Source organism: Bactrocera tryoni, chromosome 4 (assembly GCF_016617805.1).
Source record: "Bactrocera tryoni isolate S06 chromosome 4, CSIRO_BtryS06_freeze2, whole genome shotgun sequence".
Classification (NCBI taxonomy): domain Eukaryota; kingdom Metazoa; phylum Arthropoda; class Insecta; order Diptera; family Tephritidae; genus Bactrocera; species Bactrocera tryoni.
In genome coordinates this window covers 41392783-41408875 of record NC_052502.1, presented here as the reverse complement: position 1 = coordinate 41408875, position 16093 = coordinate 41392783, and the positions used below count along the sequence as shown (strand labels likewise).

Below are 16093 nucleotides of genomic sequence, written 5' to 3'. Positions count from 1 at the left end.
CTTTTTGGTCGTCCTTTACGTGCATCGTCTTCAAGGCTTGTACGATCACACTTAAATTCAGCAGCCCATCTTTTTACTGTTCTAATTGTAGGTGAATAATCATTATTCACTTCTAACATTCGTTCGGGAATTTCTTTTGGTGTAACACCTTCCAAAAATAAGAATTTATCACTGCACGATATGCAATTTTTCCATTGTAAAGAAATACTGTGACACGGCGACATTACTATGGCTTGTAAACAAAAAATTAATTGACAAATTAAGATGAAACTTCACATATGTTCATATGAAGACTGTACCAACAAAACAAAAAAAAATATTGGGTTATTAGCAACACCCTCTCATATTGAACGACAAAACTTATTGAACAATCTGGTACTCCGTCATCAAACAAACAGTCGTCACACTCGCGACTAGGCTCCCATGTCACTGTTGACAGTCATAACATCGAAGTTGTAGATAATTTCGTCTATTTTGGAACCAGCATTAACACCAACAACAGGAGCTACATTGGACTGAGTAGACAATAGAGAAATAAAGTCCTCTCTCGGCGAACGAAAATTGAAATCTCCAATTGAAGAAACCACTGGCGCGCTGTTGTTAACTCGGCTACAATCGCGAAATCGGTGTCTACGCCCGTAAAGAAGAAGAAGGATAGGAGTTCTTATAAGATCTATTTGAGCCTACTTTTTAAAAATTTTTTTGCCCACAGATGCCCCATGCTACTGCGATCCCCAGTGCGAAATTACAGTTCTATATCTTAATTTAGTGCTTAGTGATGGCACTTTATAAGTTTTGGGTTAATAACTTTTTGTGTGCTGTTGTGGAAATTGTGTTAAATTTTATGTGATAAACACTATTGATCGAAGATGGCGAATCTAAGTTAGTCTTTGGAAAACTTGGAAAAAACCGACGTTTAGCGGTGGTACAAAATGTTTTCAGAGGGTCGAGATTATGTGAAATATGTATGCAGAGCGTTCCGGATTAATGAATGAAGAAAATAGTATTGGCCAATCGTCGAATAACCATTCCGCTTACTACCTATAATAGTAGGAAAAGTACCGTTAGAGAAAAATTGTTTTTATAGAATTGTTAGAGTTACCATAGAGCTTAAAAATTACATCATTCGTTTCTGGAACGGGAACACATTTTTTCAGTATTTCACAGAAGTATAATGTTATTATAGCAATGAAACAGAGTGTATACATTTTTGCATTATAAATTATATTTTGCGGACACAAGTGCGGTTGGTAGAAATAGGTCACATTGATTGAGTATTAACACAGTCAGAAGTCTCCCTATCGATAATATTGGGAATAGGGGAAGGCATATTCGGCCGAAATTATTCACTTGGATGTGGCATGTATGAGCTGTGGTAATTTTTGGACTATTACACATTTTCTGCACTAAACTATAGTATCTCTAATATTATACTACAGTATATGTAAAACTTCACCTAAAGATGAATGGAGCAATTTTTCCACTCCGGCACCTTTGAGTCCTTCCCACTTCTTCTTTGCTGTAATATTTGATACTTCTTCTTCTTAATTGGCGTAGACACCGCTTACGCGATTATAGCCGAGTTAACAACAGCGCGCCAGTCGTTTCTCTTTTTCGCTACGTGGCGCCAATTGGATATTCCAAGCGTAGACAGGTCCTTCTCCACTTGGTCCTTCCAACGGAGTGGAGATCTTCCTCTTCCTCTGCTTCCCCCCGCGGGTACAGCGTCGAATACTTTCAGAGCTGGAGTGTTTTCGTCCATTCGGACAACATGACCTAGCCAGCGTAGCCGCTGTCTTTTAATTCGCTGAACTATGTCAATGTCGTCGTATATCTCGTACAGCTCATCGTTCCATCGAATGCGATATTCGCCGTGGCCAACCCGCAAAGGACCATAAATCTTTCACAGAACTTTTCTCTCGAAAACTCGCAACGTCGACTCATCATCGTCCAAGCCTCTGCACCATATAGCAGGACGGGAATTATGAGCGACTTATAGAGTTTGGCTTTTGTTCGTCGAGAGAGGACTTTTCTTTTCAATTGCCTACTCAGTCTGAAGTAGCACCTGTTGGCAAGAGCAATCCTGCGTTGGATTTCCAGGCTGACATTATTGGTGGTGTTAATGCTGGTTCCCAAATAGACGAAATTATCTACAACTTCAAAGTTTTGACTGCCAACAGTGACATGAGAGCCAAGTCGCGAGTGCGACGACTGTTTGTTTGATGACAGGAGATATTTCGTTTTGCTCTCGTTCACTACCATTTGATACTCCTGCCGTATTTATTTAGTAATGTTAGACGTTTTCGATTAACGAAATTTTGTTAGCGTGGTAGTAGTTCGGTCCTACTCATCTCCGATATCAACATTCCGATAGTCCCAAGAAACAAAGTTTTATCAAGTCATCTAAATTATTAATATATTTAATTCTTATACGGGCAGTCAGACGTACAGACTGAAATCCAAACCACCACCTTTTCTAAATTCCATATTTATTTTTACGTCGAGTTGTGAAGAATACATACATACTATACATACATACAGTTCCGTCATGATGATGACGAATAAAATGTTGGCAATCAAATATAATTTTGATTTAAAATCGTATTCGTAAAAAGCTTTTACTTGTTGCGAACAGATTGCCAATATAAAATGACTGAACTTTCACCTCTTTCATTATTAATTAAAAGTTGTATTTCAGAATCGCATAAATTAAAAAAATATGGCATTTCAACGCGTCAGAAATATTGCTTGCCAGCATACCTACATGCATATACGTACATATGTATGTATGTATATTTACTTTTATATATTTTTCATAGTCATAAGTCATTACTTTTTTAAAGAGGAGGTACACATACCTAAACATTTGATCTATATGTCAATGTATGAATACAGAAGCCAAGCGAACAGCTATATTTTTAAGTACAATAATAAAACTTTATAGCAATATGGTATAGTGATTTAATAAATACTATGGATTTAATTAACTTTACTGCGAGTGTCCAAAATGTTAAGATCCATCATAAAATAGCGTTGATCGCTCACATTTGGCGCTACCAAGAGTGGCATGTGTTTGCCGTTAGTGAAACACAAAAATCATACAAAACGAATGAAAGCACCGATTGTGACTTGCAACGAATGACAATGACACTGCGAACTTCATCAGCAGGCGAAGCGGAGAAACGCCTACGAAAAGGATTACTTGTTAGAATAATGGCGCCCCTGCAGTCGCCAATGAAAATAATTTCCGTTGACAAGATTTGATTTGGCGACACGGGGCTCTTGTTATTTACAGCTTATTGTTTTAGGAGGTGTTATTGTTGGCTAATTTATGATACAAGTTATTATTAATATGTCATCGAAATTAGCATAAATTTTTAAAATCGGACATTTTGTCACTTGTGGCGTTAGCTTGTTTACCTTATCGCTTAATGCCATCAGTACTTCATAGGGTAATTGATGGTATTTTTAACTAAGCCTTAAGATTCAAGTGAATGCGTCAGCAGCGATACATTGGAGTGAAAAGATTGTCAGTATATTGTTTATTTAATTTTATAAAAATACTAAAGCAGCTTCGCCACTGAAGGACTTTTCCAACTTAGAAAAAATTGAAATATCTCCGTTCAAATGCTTGTCAAAACAATGACAAAATACATGCGTGACGTTCGCGTGTTTGTATCCACCGTAAGCTCACCAACTAGATTGCGGTTGACACTTTAATGCTTATGTAATTAATAAAATAATGCAGTGGACAAGCACTACAAGATTGTAGAAAATCGCTTTCGTGCAAAATAAAATTATGTGAAACCAAAAAAAAACTTGAGTGATGTCTACTAAAAAAATAAACCAGAATACATACAAAGTAGGGCGGTGCCCGGTCAGTTCAGTACGAAACTCGAAGAAAGAACTTTTTACTCTTTTAACTCCTGTCCTTCATTAACAAATTCAGAATTGTCGTATTTTTCTATAATTCTGTGTGATATTATTTTGTCAGAGGTAACTGAAGTTATCGTCACCTATGAAAAACATAGAAGTGTAACGTATATAACCTATAGATAACATCAACATCTTGAGTTAATAATACTCGCTTCAGAAACTAAAAGATTCCTTACAAAAACTTGATATTGATCGTTCAGTTTGTATGACTGCTATGTATATGCTATAATGATTCAATCTATCTGGTCAATTTCGGTGTTGTATTTTGAAACTTAAGTTTTAAATTGTTGTATACTTTTTCTACAAGGATAAAACAAAATAAAACTTGTAACAAATTTTCTACAGACAAAGTGGGATTCTCTAATGATTGTGTTTTCTAAAATTTTTTTTTTTTTTAATTTTCTTACACTAAAAGCAGTTTTAGTTACACTTGAAGCATCTAAAATTTGTCTCAAATAATTATTTTCTAGTAACATTTTATTTGTAATGTTTTTGTTTAGAAGGTTTCGAGCGACAGAAAACTTTGTCGATGTTGATGGCAGATTTGCAGCACAACTTGCAGCCGATCCGTATAGTTTAATTTTTAAATGCATATTTTACGGTTTGAGCGACTACGAGTTGCTCAAGCAGTTTTTTAAAAGATTGCTATTAAGTGTATTCTCCGGACAAACTTGAGGTAATCAAAAATGGATCATTGCCAGCTATACCAGGATTTGAAAAGTATCACATTTTCCTCGGAACTGTAATTTCACAAAGAGAATTAGGGTAACAAGGGGAACCCGGGCTGAAAAATTTGAGAAAATGGGCGTGTTTAATGTACACATCTCTTAAACAACTGCAGCTACAATGGCAAAACTCTCTTAGGACAATTTCTATAAGAACTATTAAGAACAGTGCAAACGGTACTGTTAAAACTATTTAAAGTGCGATAAATCAATAACTAGATACGCTAGAGACATTAAACCTGAGAGGGTATGAGAGGGTTTTAAAGTAGTAGGTTGTTCAAATCCAACTTATCGAAAAAACTGTTCAAGCTCCTAAGTGCCCAGTACCTATAGTTGACTTTTACCCCAAAAATCGGTCACTTTGTGAGATATATAATTAAAATGCAGGGCGATAATCTTTTCCTGACAAAGTCTCTTGGTTAAAAATTGGTTCAATCGTGTCAATACTTAGCTCCCATATACCTAATAAAACGATTTCGAACTTCCGGATAACTTTAGACCGATTATATCGGCCAACATGTGAGTTATCTCTATGAAAATGAGAGAGTGTGTCTTACTACTGATAACAGTGTGTCTTAATTGGATAAAATTGGGCGAGAACTTCACCTAACCCTCATATACCAAACATATAACATCCGGGTGACTTTATTCGATACGATTGGTGATAGTATGTGAGGTACCTTTATGAATAACAGGAAGCATTTAATGAGTATGTAGCATTTTAGGAAAATATAGTATTGGCAAAAATAGGTAAAAACGGGTCAAAATAATGTACACATTTTTGATATCATCAGACTTGACTAACTGAAATATTCTAACTTATTAAGACGTCGCTATTATTTTCTAGGAAATTTGTTGTAAAATCAATCTGACAGATTGAAATCATTATCGGCATGTTTTTGTAGTTGACTTACAAGAAATTTAGGAGAAGTTTTGACAGACTTTTTTCCAATATATTTACAATTATGTATTAAACAATGAAATCGTTTTGGAGATCCTTTTCGCATTTTAGAAGTTGCATCAAGTTTATGAGAAGCGCATTTTCAGTTAGTATATCTAACTTATGAAGAATTATTACGTCTAACCATATAATACAGTTGTAATTTATTGTTACCAAATATTTCTACTACTGATACAAGAGTGAATAAGTTAGAATTTTAGCAATTAGTGCTATTCATCGTTTTAAAGGCGAAACAAGTGGACCAAGTTTAATCAGTATATGGTATTAATGTAAATTTTCTCTATCTGTAGGTCGAATTCTGGCTGTACTGCGCTAAATGGTTCACATTATTTTTTTAATCTATTTCAGGTTGTTGAAAATTCAAAGAATGTACAGACTCTCCCAAAATTAATGCAAGTTGAAAATTTGCCACCATTAATATAATAAAGTGTTGACAACTTTAAAAAAGGAACAAAAACAAATCGACTTAATTGTATAGATTGTACTTCACACTAAATAAAAAACCTTTGAATCCTTGACAATTAGCGTGTTTTTTGTATGAAAAGAAATCATTTCACTCTTATTGGAAAACAGGTAAAATAGATAATTCTGTAATAAATAGGTTCTTAAAGTAAATTATATCCCGGATAATGTCAAAAAATAGTCCAAATTATTCTAAAGTGGATCTGAATTAAAACGCGGAGAGAAGTTCCACTTTACTTGTAGAAGTGCATATTTATGTTATTAAAGTACACATTTTGAATTATTTTGAATATTTTAAATTAATCATTTATTTTGTTTTTCCTCTTTCCCATTTCAGGCGATTTTATTTTACACACCAAGATGGCTGTGGAAATCTTGGGAAGGTGGCAAAATTCATGCACTTATCATGGACTTAGATATAGGAATTTGTTCCGAAGCCGAGAAAAAACAAAAAAAGAAATTACTATTAGATTACTTATGGGAAAATCTAAGGTTAGTGCTTTATTTACGATTGAAAAACAGTTTTCACGTGGGAGCGAATATTTACTGTTTGGTTTATTCATTAAATAAACAAATAAAATATTTAAAATTAGTTCTAAATTCCAAGAGGAAATGCTTTGCAGGTGTGTAAGTTCATATACAGGGACTGTCTCGCACATAATTATTCACTATATTTTGTGCCATATGAAAGCGATTTATTTATTAATCGAAATATACCTCTACTTATGTGTTTACTTTGTTTGTTTTTTAATTAGGTATCACAACTGGTGGGCTTACAGATACTACGTGTGCGAATTACTGGCACTCATAAATGTGATAGGTAAGTACGCAAGCAGTAATTTATAATTAGCTCATTGAAAGTTTCCTCGGATAGGTAGGGTCGAGAATTTATGTTCCCATGTGGTATACTCTCAGTTAGGAATTTTGGAAATTTACATTTATCCACTAGTCCCTAAATAAATACAAGTACAGAAGAGCTATGTTCTGTGTAACTCACGATTTTATACTTTCGCAATTTGCGCAATTCAAGGGTGGTGAAATATTTGCAGATGCTGACGAAACTGTTTATTAAAAGTCTTGTGACTGGATTTTAGGGTTCTACGACACTGCGAATGAATTGTAATTATATTTTGTTTCTTATTTACTTATATTATATTCCTTCAATTCACTAAGTTTCTTTACTACATATGCGATTTAAACTCAAATCATATTTAGTATATCGGTTATGTGGGGAAAAATTCAATAAGAGAATCAGAATTCAATACATGTAAGTATAAGTTTTGTCGTTTGGTAAGAAAAACACAATTTTATGATTCAAAATACACTCTATTATTCAGTATACTCTCTCTGAACATTAATACAGTTGCTCCAACGATCCTCCAATCTGTGGATCGCATTCTTGAAGTGAGAATCCGGAAGGTCTGCAAAATATACTTTAACATCCGACCTCTTCATTTGATGAAAAACGCTTGCCACGCATAAATTTTTTGAGTTCTGGAAACAAATGAAAGTCGTTGGGGGTAAAATCTGGTGAATCCGGTGAATGCTTCAACAATTCGAACTTTAATTCATGGATTTTAGCCATTGTCAAAATGCTTTTGTGACACGGTACAGTGTTCTGAAAACAAAATTATTTTTTGCTTCCCAACCGGGTCTCTTTTCACGAATTCTTTCCTTCAACTGGTCCAAAAGGTTGCAATAATATTCAGAACTAATTGTTTTACGAGCTTGCAAGTAATCCACAAACAAAATATCACTCGCATCCCAAAAAACTGATTCCATAACCTTCTTTCCCGATTTCCGAACATTAACTCGTTTCGAAGCCGAACAACCAGGTTCACATCACTCTTTAATCTCTTGATTTGATCAGGATCATGGTGATAAGCCCAAGTGTCATCCATAGTGATGAATCGACGCCCAAAATCCACTTTATCCTTTTTAAAACGCTAAAATGTTGCCGAGAAAGTCGCAGTCGAATGTGTTTTTGTTCTACTGTTAGCGAATGCGGCACCCATTGTACACACAGCTTTCTGAACCCCAAAATTTCACTTAAAATATGGCTTACATTGCCTAATGAGATGTGTAGAGCCTCCACTAAATTTTTCTCAGTCTATCGACGACCAAAACCATATCCTGTATTTTGGCTATGATTTCAGGTGTTGATGCGTTTTTTGGACGTCGTTCACGTGGATCGTCTTCAAGGCTTATACGACCCCGTATAAATTCAGCAACCCATCTTTCTACTGTTATAATTGTAGGTGAACAATCATTATACACTTTTAACATTCGATCGTAAATTTAATTTGGTGCTACACCTACCAAAAATAAAAATTTTATCGCTGCACGATATGCAATTTTTTCCATTGTAAGGAAATATTGTGGCACGGCGACACTATCTCTTATCGAACGACATAACTTATTGAACAACCTAATTTTTAGTACAAGAAATATATGATCTGAGGTAATTTGTGCACCGTTTTTACCCATTTTCGCCTACTACGGTCAGACAGTTAGCATATACATAAGTATGTAAGTATGTACATTAGAACAAGTCGATGTTTACATGTTGCAAGTTGCTATTGACTTTAGTAATTTTGTCCACCTAACGGTTGTTTGTGCCAAAAAAAATAATCGAATTTTTGGGGTTCGTATACATATTCATATATAAATGATTAGGAAGAAAAGACGAGTTGAAATCTGAGTAACTGTCCGTTTCTGCAAGCGATAACTTGAGTAAAAATTAAGATTTCCTAATGAAATTGAACTCCTTGGAAAAAAGTTAAGGCGAATTTGCTACGCTTACGAAACGCCATTAATCAAAAAAGTATGTGTAATAAGCGATAACTAAGCACTAATTTGAGATACAAAACTGTAATTTGGCATAGAAAATTGCAGTAGCAATGGGTACTTGTGGGCAATATATTTTGAGAAAAAGTGACCAATTCACTTAAGCACCCCAACCGACACTTTAAAAGGGATGAAATCTGGCGATAACCAGGCCCAATCCCCATATAACGGTTCTGTTTAAAATTATTAAAAGTGCGCAAATATTAAATTTTACACCTAGAATAATGTAATAAAAATTTATAGGAGTCGGAGTCAAAATTGTATAATAGGCGTGGCACCGCCTCTTCCGATCTCGATCAAGCACCATTAAATGTGTCGGGATAAAACTTTGATGGTGCCCTTGGGGTTACCTTATAACCAAAAATCTTCGAAATCGAACCAAAACTAATCAAGCCCACAGACACCGAATATGTGGATCAAAATTCCAATTGCGGATTTTGTGTTTTGTAGAACTATACGACAATGCATACCATATTATAAATAGCTTACAGTAGCAGTTTGGTATTAATGTTTCACCAGGTTGTAGAAGTTCCTGATATACCACACTTTTCCGATCTCACCAAACACATATTATTGCCTTTTTACCAAATAAATCTGTTTTGCAATCGATTTTGATTGTTTTCCCGGATTAACCCACGATTTTCTCATTTAAGGTTTCTTAAATTAAATCAATTTATCATCGACAGTGACAAATCGATGATTTTCTTTCGTGTATTTGAAGCAAACATGCATAAATGTTTTTTTGAAACCAACTTTTTCATGTTGCTTCTGATAGAGCATGATATATGTAAATATGCCTCGACAAGCAAAAAATGAATTCTTTCCGCAATTCATCACTTTTCCGAACAAAATTTGACATTTCCAAAACAATGAAAAAGTATGATGTTGTTTGTTCAATAACTGTAATGTTGCTGAATATGTTTGACAGAGGTCATGTCAACCAAACAGAAAAAAACCAAGATTCACAACAAATGTCCTCTACCCACACACTTGTATCTTAACGCTTACTTTATATCGGTATACCTTTTACTTAGGCAAGAAATAATGAATTGGTTTGGTATGTAGAGAGAATACCTTTAAAATCAGCAGTGTCTAAATACCGGTCCAAAGAGAAGATAAATCCTCTGAACTTCGCATAAGATATTCACATGTTCAATTATCCTTATAAGGGCGGATAAGTCTGCAAAATAAAATCGAAGTCATGTAATCAATTTTAGTTAATGGTAATTGAAGGAAGAATCACCACATACAGCATCTAAGAGTTCTCTGACTACGTTTGGCCCTTTCCTATTCAAAATCGATGTACCACACTTCTGTTTGAATTTTACACTAAGCAGCGGACATAGCCATTTCTAATTCGGCTGAACTTGACAGCAGCTGATGATGAAATTATTGGGAATATAAAATGGTATTTTTTTTATATCTAGAAATTATTCTAAAGCTTTACATCTTCTTATATATCTATCTTCTTGTTTGACGTGCAATATTCTGATATTATTACATTACATCTACTATTTTCAGTGGCAAAACATCGCCAAATCAATTTGAAAGGTGAATTTTTAATTTATACTTCGCGAGTTTTTCGAATCGGCAATTTTTTTTATGTATGTTGGTGGTACTGTTAGTGACATCTATGCCAAATTTCACTTCAAAATATTCATTCCTATTTGAGATACGCGTCGTTTTGTGAGGCTTTAAAAATCAATTCCTCGATTTTTACTATGTCCAAATTTATTGAACAAAAAAGTGCGATAATGCACCGTCTCATACTGCATCGGTTATTCGTGATCATTTCGCCACATTTTCAACTAATATCGTACCGCAACCACCGCATTCGCCTGATTTACCTTCGCGTAACTTCCGGCTATTCAGCAAACTCACATGACCACTCCGAGGACTTCGTTTTAACTCAATTGAGGATATAAAAGCTGAATTGAAGAACGATTTGATGGCCATCACGACGGACAATTTTTCCGAGTGCTATGATGACTGGAAAATTCGTAGGCATAAGTATATTGCAGCGGGAGAGGATTACTTTGAAGGAGATGAAATGGAAAAAAAATCACCTTTCAATTTGATCACAGTAGTATTTACACAGTGTTGAATATTAATTGCAAATTTTCAGAGATAAAGAAGTGTTGAAACAGATAATAAAATAAATCTAGAAATCCTCAGTATGAATCAATTAAATTTCAGTTGAAGTTGTTGCACTACATAGACTACTTGTCTTCATAACATAAATTAGATCTACTAGAGAATTTAGTACATGAAATTAATTAAACCATGAGCATCTTTTCACCATATGTGTTTTCATCAGGTAATGATTTCAGAGAATTTATATCGTAAATGAACTTGATTCTACCACCCACTGCTGCAAAATCACGGAGTATTTTTCCAGAACTATTTTTTTGTTTCTGCTCAACCCTTTTAATTAATTATAGCGTTGCCGAGTTTCTTAATCCGCAAATATTTATTGATAATAATAATGGTAGAGAAATAGAATGTAGTAATAAACATATATTACATTTGTAGTATATGGTATACATATGAATAAGTATAAACATCAATTCGCTAATAATTATAATGTTTTACATTTATTTAATTCACAGGTCAAATGTTTCTTATGAATCGATTTTTCGATGGCGAATTTTTGCAATTTGGCTGGAAGGTTATAAAATATATGGAGGACGATCAAGAAGATCGAATGGATCCCATGATCTACATATTCCCTAGAATGACCAAATGTACATTTTTTAAATACGGTTCAAGCGGGGAGGTATATAACTACAATACAATACACTGGTTTATATTTAAATCTTCATTTCCATTTTACATCAGAAAACACGAAACAAATTATCATACATACATATTTATTTTGAATATTCAAGTATACACATAGAAAAATGTCGAAAACATAAAACTTCTTTTATAATTTTTACTTTCATAATAATCTCTTTTAACGATCTGCAGTAAACGACATCATGTAATGAACCCGTCAAAATCAATACCTTTCTTCCATCAATTTTAGATCCTTTTTCGTTTTCCTCACTTAAATTGGCAGAAAATTTATTTCAGCATATTTTGCACAACCTCTTCATAATTTGGTTCTTTATGGTTCGACTATCAACGCAAAACTTTTTTACGATTCACTTTCCAAAACTGTTATAACCTTGAGATTTTTCGTATTTTCGGTAAGCAGCTTGAGAGTGGGGATCACGTGATTTTTGTTTTGAATGCACGAAAAACGTATGCAGAATAATGACTGGAAAAATGAATTTTATTCCTGACACATGATGATGACGAGCACATTCAATACACTCATGAAGAAGTTCTTAAACTGGATATTTAAAAACATCAACATTTGCTAAGTTATTCAGAATAACAAAGGTTATAATTTTGTGGAGCTGTGCAATTCATTGCTTAGATCGTTAAACTAGATTTGAGAAAATGATGAAATTGCAATAACCGAATTTGAGTTATTTAAAGAATTATTATGTATTAAATAAGTATTTGTCCTTCCGTCCGTATGTCTGTATATATACGAACTAGCCTCTCAGTTTTTGATATACCTTTTGTCACAAAGAAGCTGCTAATTTTTCGGAACTGCCGATACCGGACAACTATTGCATATAGATCATAACCTAACCTATTAAACTTTTGTCTTTGTACGAAAAACTTTGACAAGTTTTTTCAAAAAATTTAAGACAAATTATTAAGGAAGGCATCCTTACAAACTCTGAAGAAATTGTTCAGATCTTATGTCACACAAACTAACCGATTGAACTCATAACGTATATAAAACTTTTTTTATTTAGCAAAATATCTTCTCGAAATTGGGCACGTATTTTTGGCAAAGCCATAACTAGACTCTCTAAAATACCATATATGTATGTAGCTGTATAATCAATATATAGATATTTGTATACCCTTTTATAATATAAAAAATTGCTTCGATGCAGCCGCAGTTAAAGTTTTGATTTTTTTGGAATTACTTTTGAGTTCCATAGTATGTGCACAGTAAATATAAAAAACGTTTCCCTTAATATTTATTTCATAAACAACCAAAATTTATGAGCAGCCATTCCGTTCGAACAACTGGTATGGTTTGTTCGATTCGTTGCTCTTAAACGCTTGACATATTATTCAAAAGCTGGAAAAAAAGTTAAGGGGCTATACCAGTGTGACACTTTCACATTTTTTTTGTTTTGTTTTTTCGTTAGTTTATATTTCCAAAAATATTCTGTGAAACCAGCAAAGTCGTATCTTAAATAGTTTTTGGCTGGTAGCGTTCTAAAGACCGATCGCTCGCAGATACAAACATACATATATAAGTGAACCTTAAACACGTTTTTCTCGAAACGACATTTTTCAAAATTGCTGACATCATAACTCAACAAGAAGTTAACCAATCGACTTCAAATTAAAACTGAGTATTTACCAAACAATGACTACGATCAAAACTACGCCATTTTGTTAATTTTTAATATTTTTCAAAGATCGTAGGTCATGGTATAGGAAATATTTTTAAGTTTAATAAACCTTTTGAATTTTTTTGTTTCGGCTACTATTTTCGGACGGAAGCATGTCAGTAGTTGGGGCAATTTTTTTCTTATCACCACCGAATATAGCACATTACTCCGTTATTTGTCAATATTTTTGTAAAAAAAATCTAAAAATATAGCTGGAAATATACCATATTACGTTTAAAGAATTTTGAATCATTCAATAGAGTACTTTCGTTTCAAAAAATTCACGAAAGTCGCCTAATTTTTCATGCATTACACTGGTATAGCCCCTTAAGGTTATTTTTACCAAATAATTGGACTATTTCTCTTAACAAACCAAATACGAAATTTGTATACCGTTTAGCACACTTAGTTTTACAAAACAAAAATAATTTTAAGTTCAATCATAAGCAATGAAATCGCAATCATGTAAATAAGCTATTATATAAAAAAAAATTTAATTGTATTAAAGTATATAAGTTATAAAGTTTCATATATAGACAGGCACAGTTTATGAAGTAAATATGCCTATGCGCATTCAATATTATGACGTTAAACACAAGTCTTGGAAAGTTTATTTTAATATCTGGGTTGTTTTTGAGGGGTAGCACTTCCAAGAGGGATAGCAAGCGGTCAAACCAGCTGTTAAAGTAAGCACATGTGTCCAACGTTCAATATATAATACTTTGGAAAACGTTTAGAAATCATAAAAATTTATTTTGAAATTTCATGTACTGCGAGGCACATTTCTGCCTTAAAGGGGCGTAAATAACTAAACTTGCATGGCATTTGCAGCGCAAAAATTTAGAAGAGACTGTCATCCGGACAAATTTACAATCTTGGGTAATTTCTATGTCGAAGGCATATTGGCCTCCATTTTTTAACATAGAAGATGGCATCAACTTTACAGACAATGATCCGCAACATTTTGGTTCATTACGTTAATGCCAAGCGCCTTCAGTCGGGCAGATCAATAAGCGTGAAACTATCAAATTTAGTGCCATATTAAGAATTGAGCGCTCTAATTGGTCACTATTTTTTACTGAAAACATGAGTAAACTATTACCTGTGCTTATAAACAACTTTGTAAACCAATGAAGGGTGCGATGGGACAGTATGAACTTTAAAACACTTATCCGAGTTAATCCAGAATTTTATTCAAACACTTATTGCAATAAAATTTATCACTTTAAGTTTCATTTGAACTTATTTTATCGGTTCTATAACTTTAAAACTCTCTAAGTGTGAAAACATTACTTTTGTACAAAAAACTACATATAATAATTTATCTTTTCAGGTGGAGAAACACGACGCCATTTGCATACTGCCATTAAATGTTGTTAATGAGAAAATATACATTTTCCTTTGGTTTTGGTTCATACTTTTAACGTTTCTAACACTGTTAACGTTAATATACAGGGTGGTAATTATATTTTCACCACGCATGAGGGTGTACTTGTTTCGTATGCGATTTAGGTAAGCACAAACCTAGACATACACTCGTAAAAATCTATATTCTTTATACGCAAATTCCAATTAAATTAATTTTAATAATTTTTTTTATTTTAATTTTAGGTTAGTGCGTCGAGACGCTATTGAAATAATCGTTCGTCGGTCGAAGATGGGCGATTGGTTTTTATTATATTTATTAGGTGAAAATATAGATACGGTTATATTTCGTGATGTTGTACAGGATTTAGCCAATCGTTTAGGACATAACCAACACCATAGGGTGCCTGGACTGAAAGGTGAAATACAGGATGCATGATATTGGGAGTATTAGAAAGTATACAAAATGCAATTTGTCGTCTCAATATAACCGTCACTATCACAATAATAATATCAACACCAAAACCGCTTTAGTAACAGCAGCAGTAGCACCGGCTTCCAAAAATTCTCACCAATGCAAAACTAATAAAAATAAAAACAACAGAAAAACTCCAAAAAAAGCGAAACCACATTAACGCCATCAGTTTCACCGGCATTTAATATAATCCGCTATAAAAACAAATTCTAAGAAATAAATATAAAAAGCAGAATGCTTTCATAATAGACGATATTAGTATAAACCAAAAGTCAAATAGTGTGTGACAGCGACGAATTGTTTATACATATATGTGTGCGAATGTGTGTAAACTAAACAATTAAGCGTAGCATATGTTAGGAATAGCAAATAAGCGTGTTCAAGCAGACGATCTCACCTACATTCGTAAATCATCGAGACGCATCCAAATATTTATAGCTTGTCATGTTATATTAACAACCGAAAAGTACTACGACTGAGACGACACCCGCGAAAGATTGCATTATTGTAAAGAGCCAACAAGGACAAGTAGCAGTCAGCCAGCCTACCAGCCAGCAATGGGCCGCGTTTACTTCACCAATAACAGGCAAAATCAGCATCCTCACAACTACATGCATCACATCACATTACATCGCATCGATACATTCACATGTAGCTCGAAATTCAAAGCTTTGCAGTGGTGTACTTGTCGACGGCAACGAAGGAAGGAAGGAAGGAAGTGAGGAGAGCTCTCATCTTTTATATAAAACTCTACCAAAAGAAACCAACCAAAAAAATCTATCATAGCGCCGACAGCACACCAACTTACACCAATACTTGCATATATATGTATTTTATATAAAATAAAGAAAAA

General features: G+C 33.8%; 1 protein-coding gene across 3 annotated transcripts in view; it reads left to right on the top strand.

Annotated features, from left to right (window-relative positions):
• Positions 1–15686, top strand: part of LOC120773932 (innexin shaking-B) — a 69973-nt gene extending 54287 nt beyond the window's left edge. For 2 of the 3 annotated variants that reach the window (XM_040103132.1, XM_040103131.1), the window contains 5 exons: positions 6422–6576; positions 6840–6904; positions 11541–11707; positions 14734–14912; positions 15012–15686. In XM_040103132.1, the coding sequence (XP_039959066.1) occupies positions 6422–6576; positions 6840–6904; positions 11541–11707; positions 14734–14912; positions 15012–15204 (759 nt within the window). In that variant the 3' untranslated portion in view covers positions 15205–15686. Of the gene's footprint in view, positions 1–3980; positions 3997–6421; positions 6577–6839; positions 6905–11540; positions 11708–14733; positions 14913–15011 lie in introns of those variants that run through there. The other variant, XM_040103133.1, reaches the window with a different exon arrangement.
• The last annotated feature ends 407 nt before the right edge of the window (positions 15687–16093 follow it).